The following is a 12,530-nucleotide window of genomic DNA, read 5'->3' on the forward strand; positions in this document are numbered from 1 at the left end:
CAGGGCAAGGATGAGAGGTAATAGGCACAAAAGAACCATAGGGATTTGCAATTTGATATTAGGAAACATGGGATTGTAAAGAATGAGAAAAAGGTGAGGGACTCTTCGGGATACTCCTAAGATTATTCAGTAGGTTTGCCAGCTGGATGAGATCCTGACCAGCCTCACAAGATGGACCCATTAGAATGTGGATAAGAGACCTCCAGAAGTGTCTTCCAGCCCAGGATATCTGGGCAATCCATCCAGTACCTCCCCATGTATGTGGCTGGGGATAAGAACCTGTCCCATCCCTCTAGACCTGTGCAGGGTCAGGGCGTTTGTGCTCCCTGCCCAGCTGATGCCCACTCGTGGCCACGGCACCACTGGTGTTGCCTTTCCATCCCAAGGTGCTCTCTGCTGAGACAGATTCTCCCTTTCTTTCCTGCAAGTGACAGCTGGACAGGCCAGCACATCCCTGGGGGGACCTGGCAGGCACAACCAACACGGTGTCTTTTGGTTTTTAGTGAAAGAGAAGCAGCCTCAGCAAACTGAGATCCTTACTACACCCCAGCATTGTCACCTGTCCCCCTTGCAGGGGCTGGTAGCCAGGTACATGGGACTGAGGGGCTCAGGATTATACAAAGCAGGTGAAATATTTCTAATTTTCTTTTTCCTCTTGGGTATTAATTTTTAAAGAGTCCACTCTCTGTTAATTTTGATTTTTTTTGCTTTTGAGCATATTTTGAATGTTAAATATTCCCACGTGACTATGAGGAACAGGTAATTTCCAGCTGCCTCACGTTAGAAAACCCTTGGCTGGTGGTTTAATTTTGCTTGTTCATTTTGCATCATTGCCACTTTTCCTTGCTCATTAACTGCTCCTCACCCCTCCTGGGGCAGGGGCTGCCCTGAGCACCTGCACCCAACTCAGGCACCTTCCTGGTGACAGCCATGGGGACAGAACTGCACCAGACCCTGTGATATTCCCTGGGCAATCTGAGCTGGGGCTGCTCCTCCAGCTCATGTGCAGGGTGGGCAGTGGTGCCAGGGATCCCAGCTATGACAATATTTTAAGCACCAAGAAGCTTTTCCCATTTCCCCATCCTCCTGTGAGCCCTTTAGTGCACTGGCCTCTCTGCTGCACAGGAACCTTCCCCGATGCAGCTCCACTCTCCTGCACCCCTCAGCTTGCTGCAGTTCTCTCCAGGGAGCCCCAAAAGCTCCAGCCCCCTGTGCTGCAGCCCCAGAGCAGCTCTGACACACACTGAGGGACAGAGATGGGTGACACAGGATGGCACCGGCACCTCAGCTAAAGGGGAAATCTCTCCCCTCTCCTGGACCACAGCTGCAATTTCACCAGTGATGGAATTTTCACACTGAAAACACCTGGTTTGGGATGGATGGGATCGGGGTCATGTTCAGAGAGGTGCAGGAGTGAGCACGGTCGGGATTCTTGCAGGGATGGGGGTGAGTACAGCACCAGCAGGATGGGGCAGGGACACCAGCTCATTAGTGTGAGGCAGTGTCTAATCTAGGGTGATTACTGATCCTTTCTTTTGCTCCAGAGGAAATGCTGCTCTCACAGTGCCAGTGGCTTGCTGACAGCACAGGGCACGGAGCAAAGAAGCCGGGAAGTTTTGTGAGCAGCTGCCCACCAGCTCCGTGCTCCTGCTGCCCTCCCAGGGCTCCCTCTTCAGCTCTTGTGGCTCTCCAAGCACTCCAGCATTTCTTTACATATTTGAATGTGGAGTTCAAGCCTGTATTTCCACAAAGAACTTAGATCTCACTCCAATATCCACACTTCCTACAAAATTTATGCTGATTTGCTGTGACAAACCCCCCACCTGTACCTGGGGTGCTGATCTCACACAACTCGCTGACAGTAGTGGCAGGAGCAGGGAGGAACCCCAGCTCTCCAGGGCTGCTCCAGCCATTCCCAGCTCGTCCTGACTCTCCACCTCCATCCCATCCGTTCGGTGCTCTCTCTCCCTGGCAGGGTTATTGGGGAAGCACCAGACGGGTCGGGTTTCCCCAGAGAGGAAGGAGGAACACTGAGGCTCCCCCGACGCCACTGGGACAGACACGGGGAGCGGGGCCAGGACAGACGCGGGGAACGGGGCTGGGACACCGGGAACGGGGCCGGGACAGACGCGGGGGATACAGACACGGGGAACGGGGCCGGGACAGACGCGGGGAACGGGGCTGGGACACCGGGAACGGTCCGGGACAGCCCATGGGGGAACGGGGCCGGCGCGGACATGGGAGATAAGAGACACGGGAATGGGGCCGGGACAGACACAGACACGGGAACGGGAACGGAGCCGGTACAGCCCATGGGGGAACGGAGCCGGTACAGACACGGGAGAAAGACACGGAGAGCGGGGCCGGGACAGACGCCGGGAGCGGTACGGACACCGGGAATGGGGCCGATACAGACACGGGGAGAGCGGGGCCGATACAGACACGGGGAGAGCGGATCCGGTACAGACACCGGAACGGGGCCGCGGCCAAGGGACAGCACCGGCAGCATCCCGAAGTGCAGGGTGCCCCAGGCTGTCCCGAGGGTCCAGCCCCGCTGAAATCCAGCATTTGTGACAGCGCCCGGCTGCACCGCTCCGGGCCGGCAGCACCTCCGAGCATCCCCCCGGTCCATGCACGGGGATCCGTGTCCCAGCGCTCCGTGTCCCTGCTCCAGCCGCCGTGGGCAGGGTGACGGCGGCACTGAGCTCCGGGAGCACCGGAATGTCCCTGGGCTCGTGGGACAGCTGTGCAGCTCCCAGCCCAAGGGATAGCCCTGCGGACATGACCTGCAGCACCTTCTCTGAGCAGTGGCACCAACGCGCGCCCCATCGTGTGGCACCGCAGGGTGAACGGGGTGCCATCCTGTGCCATCCTGTGGCATCCTGCGGCACCTCAGGGTGAAGGGGGTGCCCGATGGGGCTGCCCCTGTCCCCACAGGAGCGGGCAAGGTTCTGCATTCTCCCACATTTGCCTGTGACTTCTCACTCGTGGGGCAGCCGGTTCCAAACCAGCCCCAGGGACAGCTCTGTGCGCTCACACCTCATGCCACAAGTGGTTCCCTCTCCCAGGGGAAATACAGCCTGCATGTTTCTCTCATCTTTCATGGTCTCCAGCGAGCATCGTCCTTCTCCTGCCTTATTTCCCTTCCAGCTAAGCCAGAGCAGCTCGGGCCATCCAGTGGCTGCGCAAGACTGCGCTCCTCAGGCGAGCGGGAGGAGCAGAACAGCTCTCACCCAGCACGGGCACCCAGCACTGGCACCCAGCAGCTCCCACCCTGCACCGACAGCTTACACCTGGCTCTGCAAAATCCCCTCCTGGGCGGGTTTGGGTGCTGTGCTCTGACAGCTGAGCACCTGCGTCTCTGGGAAAAGCATCCCTATGGTCTGTGTGCCACCCCAGGCAGTGAGCACAGCATGAACATCCATGCCCAGCACGGCCCGGGGCTGCTCCCCGAGGGCACACACGGCTTCCCCTGGCGCTGCCCTGGCAGCATTCCGAGCCGGGAACGCCGCGCTCCTGCCCAGCCCGCTGCCAAACAGCCGCGGCTGCAGCGCTGGGTACGAGCTCGGAAAGCATCAGGGATAACCTGTCCCCCTGAGAGGGATGTTTCCTCTCCCGGTTAAACCCTGAGATTTTCTACAGTCATTTATCAGGATCCTCAGCCATCACCAGAATGATGGCACCGAGACCACCTCGGGGCTAGAAATGAACGCAGCAGTCTCTATCAATTAACCCTTCGGGGCATGAAACATTCAGATAATCAATAATTCCTCGATAAAATTTATACATAAATCATCACAACACTTACCAACCCCCCAGACCTCTTCCTTTAATACTCGTTTTAAAAAGGCAGCTCGGACACTGCTGGTGGCCAGCACAACCCGAACCCCGCAAAGCTCTGAGTTATTGCAGCTATTGAAACGCTTGACAGAAGGATCCCAGAGCAGTTCGCGCTAATTGCTGTGTAAAAACACTCCATTATGTGCTCAGACAATCAAAATCGAGCCGGCAAGTCAGTTCAGGGTCCGCTGCAATCCCGGAGCAGAGCGAGCAGAACATCGCAGTGCAAACATTGCGGGAGGAGGGGAGCCTGGCAGCTCCTGCCCTTAGAGCTGCCTTTCCCCTCGTTATTTCGCTTGGTTTCTAATTTCCACAGGAAATTTAATTTCGGGAATATGTGGCACCAGCTTCCAACGCGGAGGAAAGCTGCAAACTGTCGGAGGGCTGCGGGGGAAGCACCGCAAAGAGCAGCAGCGAGGGTTTGGGGTCAGGCTGTACTTACAGGTAGGCGGTGAGAGGGCTTAGGCTGGCGGGGAGCTCCGAGAGCCCCAGCTCGGAGCAATCCACCGAGAGCACGATGCCATCCTGCTCGCAGTGGCACTGGGGCGGGCAGGAGGGCGCGCCCGGCTCGGCGGGCACCGCCTGGCAGCGGGCACTGCCCGCCAGCACAATGCCCCACAAGAGCAGCAGCCCGTCCATGGGCACCGGGCAGCTCCGGGGATGCGCAGGCATCGCTGAATGATCTTGGTTATTGGGTTTCAAGGGCTGGGCAGGGGCGTGAGACACTCCAATGGGAGGAGTTAAACTTTCTACTCTTTCCTTCTCTCTCTCTCTCTCTCTCTCTAAGAGCTGGCAGGAATTTCATTCAAAGGGAAGAAAGGGAAAAAAAAAAAAAAGTCAAAAGGAACCTCAACAAATAAAGACCTGTTCATAGCTCCAGGACGCAGGGTTGTTTTGTAAGCGTGTTTTTGTGAGATAGCAGGGCAGGGGAAGGCAGAGCTGCCTCCAGCAGGGCAGGGGAGTGAAGCAGCGAGGCAGGAGCACCCAAGGCACTTCGGGGGCTCCGGACTCGGGGACGCTGAAATGGAACCCCAGATAAAGGACTGAGTGTCTGCGCTGGGTGCTGAACTCAGCTGGGACAGGAACGTCAGGGGAGAAGGGACTGAGGAGCTCAGGAGCAGCTCTCTGCTGGCAGGGACCATGCCCGAGGCTGTCTGTCTGTCTGTCTGTCTGTCTGTCAGTCCTGAGCCGTCCCTCTCCAGCAGCCTGGGATGGAGCAGCAGTGTCACAGGGCTCCATGGGGGACACAGTGCTGTGTTGGCTTTGCCCAGGTGTGACCCTGTCTGAGCTGTGCTTGCAGGAGCTGCCCAGCACTGGTGGCAGGAGAGGGGCTGGGCTCCTTCCAGAGCTCTTCCTAACCCTGGCTAAAGTGGCCAAAGTGGAGAAATAACCCATTGAGAGGGCGTTTGAAGCACCTGGAGCTGCGTCACAGCCTGGCTGAGCAGGGGGCACTGCCAGGGTCTCACAGTGTCCTGGCACGTGTGGGATGGGCACCACACCAGGATGCTGTGCCAAGGAGCTGCTGAGCTCTGGGGCAGCACAAACACCTGCCCAGCAAAGGGTTCTGACACCCTGTGTCCCCTCTCATGCCAGCCACGGGCTGTCAGTGTCACTGTGATGCCCTCAGGAGGGGTCACTGCTGTCACCCCATGGCAGGGGGTTGAGGGATTGGCCCCACAGCTTGAACCACCCCAAATCTCTGTACAGAGCCAAGCACCTCCTCTGTGACAGGGACAGCAGCTGCACGTGGGTCTCACCTGAAGACAGAAAAAAGCTGTCCATGGGGGTTTAGGGGGATCTGGACCCTGGTTTGTTCCTCCCTGGTTTGTTCCTCCCTCTCACCCTGCATGGAGGAGGTGAATGGGGCACAGAAGGAAGGGCCCAGGTTTGGGTGGCTGCGAAGTGCACCCAGAAAATCACTCCCCCTGTACTCATGCAATGGCAAAGTGCCCCATGGCCAAGGCACAGGCTGAGGGTGCTCTCACAGCCCTGCTTCCTCTGAACAGGCCTTTCCTTCTGGCATGAGAGTTTCCTGACTGACATCCCCATTACCGCAGGATAAAGGAGGCTGGAGTGTTATCTGGGGTCAGGAACTGGCACAGGGGGAGACTGAAACAGCTCCAGCTCACAGGGCTGGGGGGCCTTGAGCCCTGTGACAGCAGGATCTGCTCCCCAAAAAAGTGCTGAGATGGAGCTCAGGGTTCAGGGCGGATGCACAAACTCTGGCTGAGGGCTCCTGGCTGGGGTGATGCTGGATCTGAAATATTTCACTTGCAAAATTCAGATCCTGCAGCTCCAGGACTCCCTGAGCCTGCTGCAGTCATTGGAGAGATCATCCCCCAGTGCAGAGCAGAGCAGAGCAGAGAGGGGATTTTGGTCTGGGAGCAGGAACTGGTTGAATTGGAATTAATCTGCCTCCATCATGAACAGTGCTGGGGATGTCATTAATTAAACATTTGCAATGTCTTTTGACAGCTCCAAGTGTAAAACACAAAAGCTTGGTGGGGAGACAGGAGCCCTCCTCAGAGGGATGAGTCCCTGGGGCTCTCAGCTTCCCCTCCAGCTCTGGGACACTGGCAGGGACTGGGAAGGCTGGAAATGCTCTGGCAGCAGCCAGGAATTGGAATTTGGGCTGGAGAAAATTCAGAGCTCCCTTGGATCCTCGTGTCATTTACAGGGAGGACAGAACCCTTGAGCTGTAGGAGGGGGTGAAATCCAGGTGGGTTTTCATGGTTTAGATAGAATCCTCATGGATTCACTGCAGCTGGATCAAAACTCCCTTGGATCTTGTGTCCTCTCCAGGGAGGACAGAACCCTTGAGCTGTAGGTGGGGGTGAAATCCAGGTGACTTTTCATGGCCCAAGCAAGATTCCATCCTCATTTCTCCATCCTTCCTGGAAAATGCAGCTGGATCAAGACTCAGAGCTCCCTTGGATTCTTATGTCATTTACAGGGAGGACAGGTGGGTTTTCATGGCTTAGAATCCTCATGGATTCACTGCAGCTGGATCAGAGCTCCCTTGGATCCTCGTGTCCTCTCCAGGGAGGACAGAGCCCCTGAGCTGGAGCTGAGGGTGATCATTTCCTCAGGAAGGTTCTGACTGCAATTTTCACATTTCTGTGGAGCTGCAGGTCTTGACATTGCAGAGCTTTTCTCCACATGCCTCACTTTGACTTCTCTGTTTGCTTTTTATTCCAGGCTGGTTGGGGTGGTTCATATCCATGTCTTATTTCTTTGAGATCTTGTAACACCAGCCAGCATCCAAAGCATCACTTATTCCGGCGTGTCACCTGGATCCTGGCAAAACTGAGGATCTGCAGACTGAGTTACTTGCTCCACAGAGCTTGGATGCTTCCATGGTCTCATAGTTTAACATAGGAAAAAATTAAAGAAGTTATACAAAAAGTCTTTATATAAGTAACATATACTATAAGTATATAAGTATACTTATATATATATAAGTATATATATACACACATATATATGTGTATATATATACACACATATATATAAGTATATATACACACATATATATATAAGTATATATATATATATATATATATATATATACTTATCTATATAAGTATTGAACCACTGAAAAACTAAACACACCTCCATGAAAGACCCATGTTAAAGATGAAAAAAAACCCCAAGAAACCAAATTTATTAATCTCAAAATTAATAAAATCTCGAATTAACCAACCAAAACCACTACACATGGCAAACCTGGAATTTCCGAATAAGTTCCCCGGGGGTGGAAATGTAATTTCCAGCCCAGTCTGGCTGAAGCTGCAGCTCAGAGTGATCCGTGCATCGCTGCTGCTCGGGGTTGGGGTTTTCCTGCAGCTCAGCCGTGTTTCTGTGTTGTCCTCTAGCGGCAGCGAGGGGAGAGCGCTGCCCCTGCCGGGTTCCTCTGGGTCTGGACTGAAGGCACTTGAGATTATTGCTCATGTTCAGACTCGGGTGTTCGTTATTTCCTATCGGTAAAACAGTCTCACCACTGTGAGTTCTGCAGCTTTTCATTAGAAGGCCAACAATCTCTTGTTACAAGGTCTTTTAAGGATAAACTATCCAATGAAGAACTGACTCCTAGATTATTTTCAGTTTTAACTCAATAGCTAATCACTAAAAGTTGGCAATGCAGATTTTCTGTCCAATTACACAAAACCACCCAAACCCATGGAGAAGAAGGTGAAGAAGAAGGAGCATCCTCTGCCCTACAACCTCCATCTTGCTCCATATATATTGCTATATTCCAAACCCTTAAACTCTAATTTTCCCGCCCTGTGATACCACACACTTCTATTCAAACTCCATACCCACAATCCCAGTTTCATCAATCAATTTTGGAAGCTTCTCCATGGTCTCAGATCAATGCAGTGTTCTCCTGGGGGTGGTATCAGTTTCTCTGGGTCTGGATTGAAGGCACTTGGGACAATAGTTCATGTTCAGACTCAGGTGTTCATTATTTTTTATTAAAACAGTATCACAACCATGAGTTCTGCAGCTTTCCATTAGAAGGCACAAAATGGCCAACAATCTCTTGTTACAAGGTCTTCTAAGACTAAACTATCCAATTAGGAGCTGACAACTGGGTTATTTCCCCTTTTAACCCAATAACTCATCCCACAGAGCCTGCAGTGGGACTTTTCTGCCCAATTACAAAATGCCACCCAAAACCATTGAGAAGAAGGAAGAAGAAGCATGAAGAAGAAACCCAGGAGGACACCCTGTGCCCTCCATCTCGCTTCCATCCACAACACACTAAAAATCCCAAAACCTCAATTTCTCACCCAGTGATACACCTGCACTACTCTCTGTAATCTATTTCACAGTTTTGTGGATTCCAGTCTGCCTTGAAATTTGGGAAACTTTCTCCATGGATGAGGGTCAAAGCCAAACAGGCAAATCTTACTCATCTCCCCTGTTTTGGCCCCTGCACTGATGGAGGAGGGCAATGGTTGGATGCTGCACATCTGGAGCAGGATAAACATGAAGAACAACATGGCCCAGAACTCAGTGGGCAGCTCAAGCCAGGGGTTTGTTTTGTTTTAGTGCTCTGTTGTCTTTCTGTCCCCCTCTGGGTTTCGTGGCTCTTGAGCTGCAGGGCTGGAAAATTATTAATCCCAACCACAGCTCCCACAACACCCTCTGTAAGCATCTGTGGCTGCAGACTCCACTGCAGCCCTGGGTGGGAGGCCATAAATTCATCATCATCATCATCATCATCATCATCACCACCAGCCCGGCCTCCTGTCAGGCAGGAGCAGCACAGGCTGTGCCACAGACACACCCTGGTGGCACAGCCATGGCACTCACTGGGCACAGCCTGGGGGACACTTTGTAGGACAAATCCCTGTCCTGGGCTGCCCTGGGATGAGGGGTGGGAGAGGTTTTACTGTGACTCCTGTGAGCCACAGAGAAGTTTGAGGAGTGGATCCATGTTTACCCTGAAAGAATTTTCTAACAAGGTCATTGACACAGAAACCAAGAAAGAAAGAAGGATAAATAAGAGAAACCTGCAAGTGCCTGTTCCAATGAGCACTTTGCCTTTCCTGATCAATGAGTAAAGTGTAAACTGATGAGTTTTGTAAGAATGCATGAAAAGCATGATTGCTGGAATAAAAACAGTTTGAAGCCTTTTGAAATGGAGTGTGTTGCTTTGTGTTGTCTCTGTCTCAACTACAACAGAGGAGCTCCCACCACAGCTGCTGGAGGAGCTTCACTGGAGGTGTCTACAGGCTCACCTTGTGCTGGGAGCACCATGCAGATGTGCTGGCCAGATGTGAGGGCCGAGGCAGGACTCACTCCTGGACCCATGGAAGCTCTGTGGGCAGCACCACAGCACCCCCACCATGGCTTTAACTTCCCTCCTCCTGTCTCAGGCCAGTGCCCTGGAGCCCTGTGCCACCAGCTGTGGGTGACACCCCGTGCCCTGTCCTGGGGCTGTGTCCCTGTGCACACACAGGACACCCAGGGACCATTTCCAAGGGCCTGTGAAGGTTCCTGGTGCCCTGCCCATGCATGGGGAGGATGGACAGTCCTGTGCTGTGCTGAGCTCCAGGGTGAGCCTGGTGTGGTGCCAGCAGAGCTCAGCCCAGCCCTTGCTTGGTCACTGCCATCAGGGCATGGCCTGGAGTGTGCCCAGGCTGATGCTCTGCTCTTCTCCATGGAATCAATTCTGTCCCATCCTGAGCCTCCCTCCTGTGCCATCAGCCCAGAGCTGAGGACACAGGGGTTTGGGACTATTCCTTCTTGGGCTGAGACCCCCAGCACTGGGGAGATTCTGTGCTGCTGGGCAGCTCCAAACTTCACCTGTCAGCTCCAGACTCTGGGCAAATGGCACCTGCTCTGGACCAGGTTTGTCTTGGGACTCTAGCTGCTCACAGTGACCCCAAGATGCATTAGAAAGTCTCTTTTCCCAGCCTGGTGCTCGAAGGAATCAGAGCTCTTCAGTTCTCAATTTCAAGGTTGTTTATTGTATTTTATCTATAAAATTCTTTCTCCTGTCCAGCTGAGGTCCACTCAGCAGGACAGACAAAGGCACTCTGCCTGCCCCAGGGCAGTGTTATCTTTTTATACTTAAAATGACGTTTACAATATTTACAATCACTTCTCAATACTTATCACCTATGTTAGACAGTGAGCTTCTACCTTAAACCAATCTGTAAGTGCCAACATCACAGCAGAAGATGGAGGCCAAGAAGAAGAAGGAAAAAGGCTGGACATGCCCAGATCCCTCCATCTTGCCCCCTGAACCCCATCCCATTCCAAAAACCCAAAAAAATCTATTTTTCACCCCGTGATAAATTCACTATCATTCTACTTAAACATTTGTGGCTTGTAATTCTTCATATAAAGGTTGGTAATTGTTTTTTTCCAAGGGCTAAATCAAAGGCACAGGACACCCTCTGTGTCACCCCTTGACACAGGACACCTGTGCCACCCTGCACACAGGACATTCCCTGCACACAGGACACCCTCTGTGCTGCAGGCAGGGCTGCTCAGCCCCTGTCCCTGCTCCCAGCTCCAGGCTGCAGCACTCCTGGGCTAGGGGATCCCATGTGGAGCAGCCTCAGCCCCATGGAGGGCTGGATTTGCTCCCACCCTGGCCAGGCTGTGTGGGCAGTGCTGCCCTCAGCACAGCCCAGACCATCCTGGGCAGCCCATGGGCACCCTCAGCCCTCCTGAGCTGCCTTGTTCTGGCTGCAGTTGCTGTTTGGAAAGGTTTCTGTGCCACCCCATCCTTGTGCCAGGCTCAGCCAAGTGTGCTGTGCCCTGTCCCTGCTCTCAGCCTGCACCAGTGCCCATCCAGTGACTCTGCTGCTCCTGGGGACGTGCCAGCACGCCAGGGGCTCTCAGGAGGATCAGTGGACACTCCCAACATGAAAAGCCTTGTGAAGCTCAGTGGATGCTCTCATGTGCACAGAAGGATTTATGATGTTGCCTTGGGAGGAGCCCAGCTCACAGGGAGCCTGATGGCTTTGTGGCTTTTATGTAACCAGCAAATCCTAAAGCACACTGGGGCTGCAGGATGAGGGGCACAGAAGGGAAATGTTTGTTTCCACAGCCAGGATAAGTGGCATTGTGGCACTGGGCTGTTGGCTGCTCTGCAGCAGCAGCACCTGCCCTGTGTGTCTGTGCCACCATGGTAGGACACACCAGGGGACACTGGATGTGTCACCAAGCCAGCTGCAAAGTCAAACCTGGCAGAACCCAGGAGATCCCTCTGGCTGCCCTGGAGGGCTCCAGCCCCTGCCCAGGGGGCTCAGAGACCTTGAAGTCCCATGTGCAGGGTGACACAGAATTTGTCCTGTGTGCAAATTTTAGATTGGTTTAGAGTAGAAGCTCACTGTGTCCTGTGTGCAAGGGTGACACAGAATTTGTCCTGTGTGCAAATTTTAGATTGGTTTAGAGTAGAAGCTCACTGTGTCCCGTGTGCAAGGGTGACACAGAATTTGTCCTGTGTGCAAGTTTTAGATTGGTTTAGAGTAGAAGCTCACTGTGTCCCATGTGCAAGGGTGACACAGAATTTGTCCTGTGTCCCTGTGGTGGGAGCAGGAGGAAACCTGATTTAGGAGAGGGAAAAGGATTCCCAGCTGCAGAAGAGCCTCATCCCAGGGCTGTGGTGGCTGATGTTGAGGTGCCCTGGGTGTCCCATCCTGGGGCAGATCCTTGTTCTGGGAGAAGGAGAAGCTCCTAGTGGGATCACAGGGGCGTTAGGAGGAGTGGCCATCTCAGTCACCCATCTGGGGCTCTCTGCTGCTCGTGCCAGGTGTTGGGAGCCCCTTATCAAACCTGTTATAGCTCCTCACCCCACCCCAAGGCAGGACATGGGATAATGGGCAGGATTTTGGGCCACACTGGAGCAGGGTCACTGCTTTGAGGCTGCACCACAACCCCACCCTGTTGTGTTGTGTCACCACCCTGCCTGAAGGGGAGCAGAAGGGCACACAGGGTCCCAATACAGTTTTTTCTACATGAGGAACATGCTTGTGAAACCATCTTCTTTTTTTTTTAACTCTTCCTTCAGTCCTGCACTTGCAGCTCAGTGAACTGAGTTGTTTCTTGTGATTTCAGCTGGTGCATGGCCAGCCCTGCTTGCAGAGCAGCCACGTCCCTGCATGGACAGCCCAGAGCAGCAGCACTGCTGAGGCTGAACCAGGGGGCTCTGCCCTGATCCTTGGGCA

General features: G+C 53.6%; 1 protein-coding gene across 1 annotated transcript in view; it reads right to left on the reverse strand.

The window, feature by feature from the left end:
* Positions 1-4,479, reverse strand: part of LGR6 (leucine rich repeat containing G protein-coupled receptor 6) — a 173,013-nt gene extending 168,534 nt beyond the window's left edge. The window contains exon 1 of the mRNA XM_058039639.1: positions 4,283-4,479. Within this exon, the coding sequence (XP_057895622.1) occupies positions 4,283-4,479 (197 nt within the window). The remainder of the gene's footprint in view (positions 1-4,282) is intronic.
* Positions 4,480-12,530: the final 8,051 nt, after the last annotated feature.

This window comes from Melospiza georgiana, chromosome 23 (assembly GCF_028018845.1).
Source record: "Melospiza georgiana isolate bMelGeo1 chromosome 23, bMelGeo1.pri, whole genome shotgun sequence".
Taxonomy (NCBI): domain Eukaryota; kingdom Metazoa; phylum Chordata; class Aves; order Passeriformes; family Passerellidae; genus Melospiza; species Melospiza georgiana.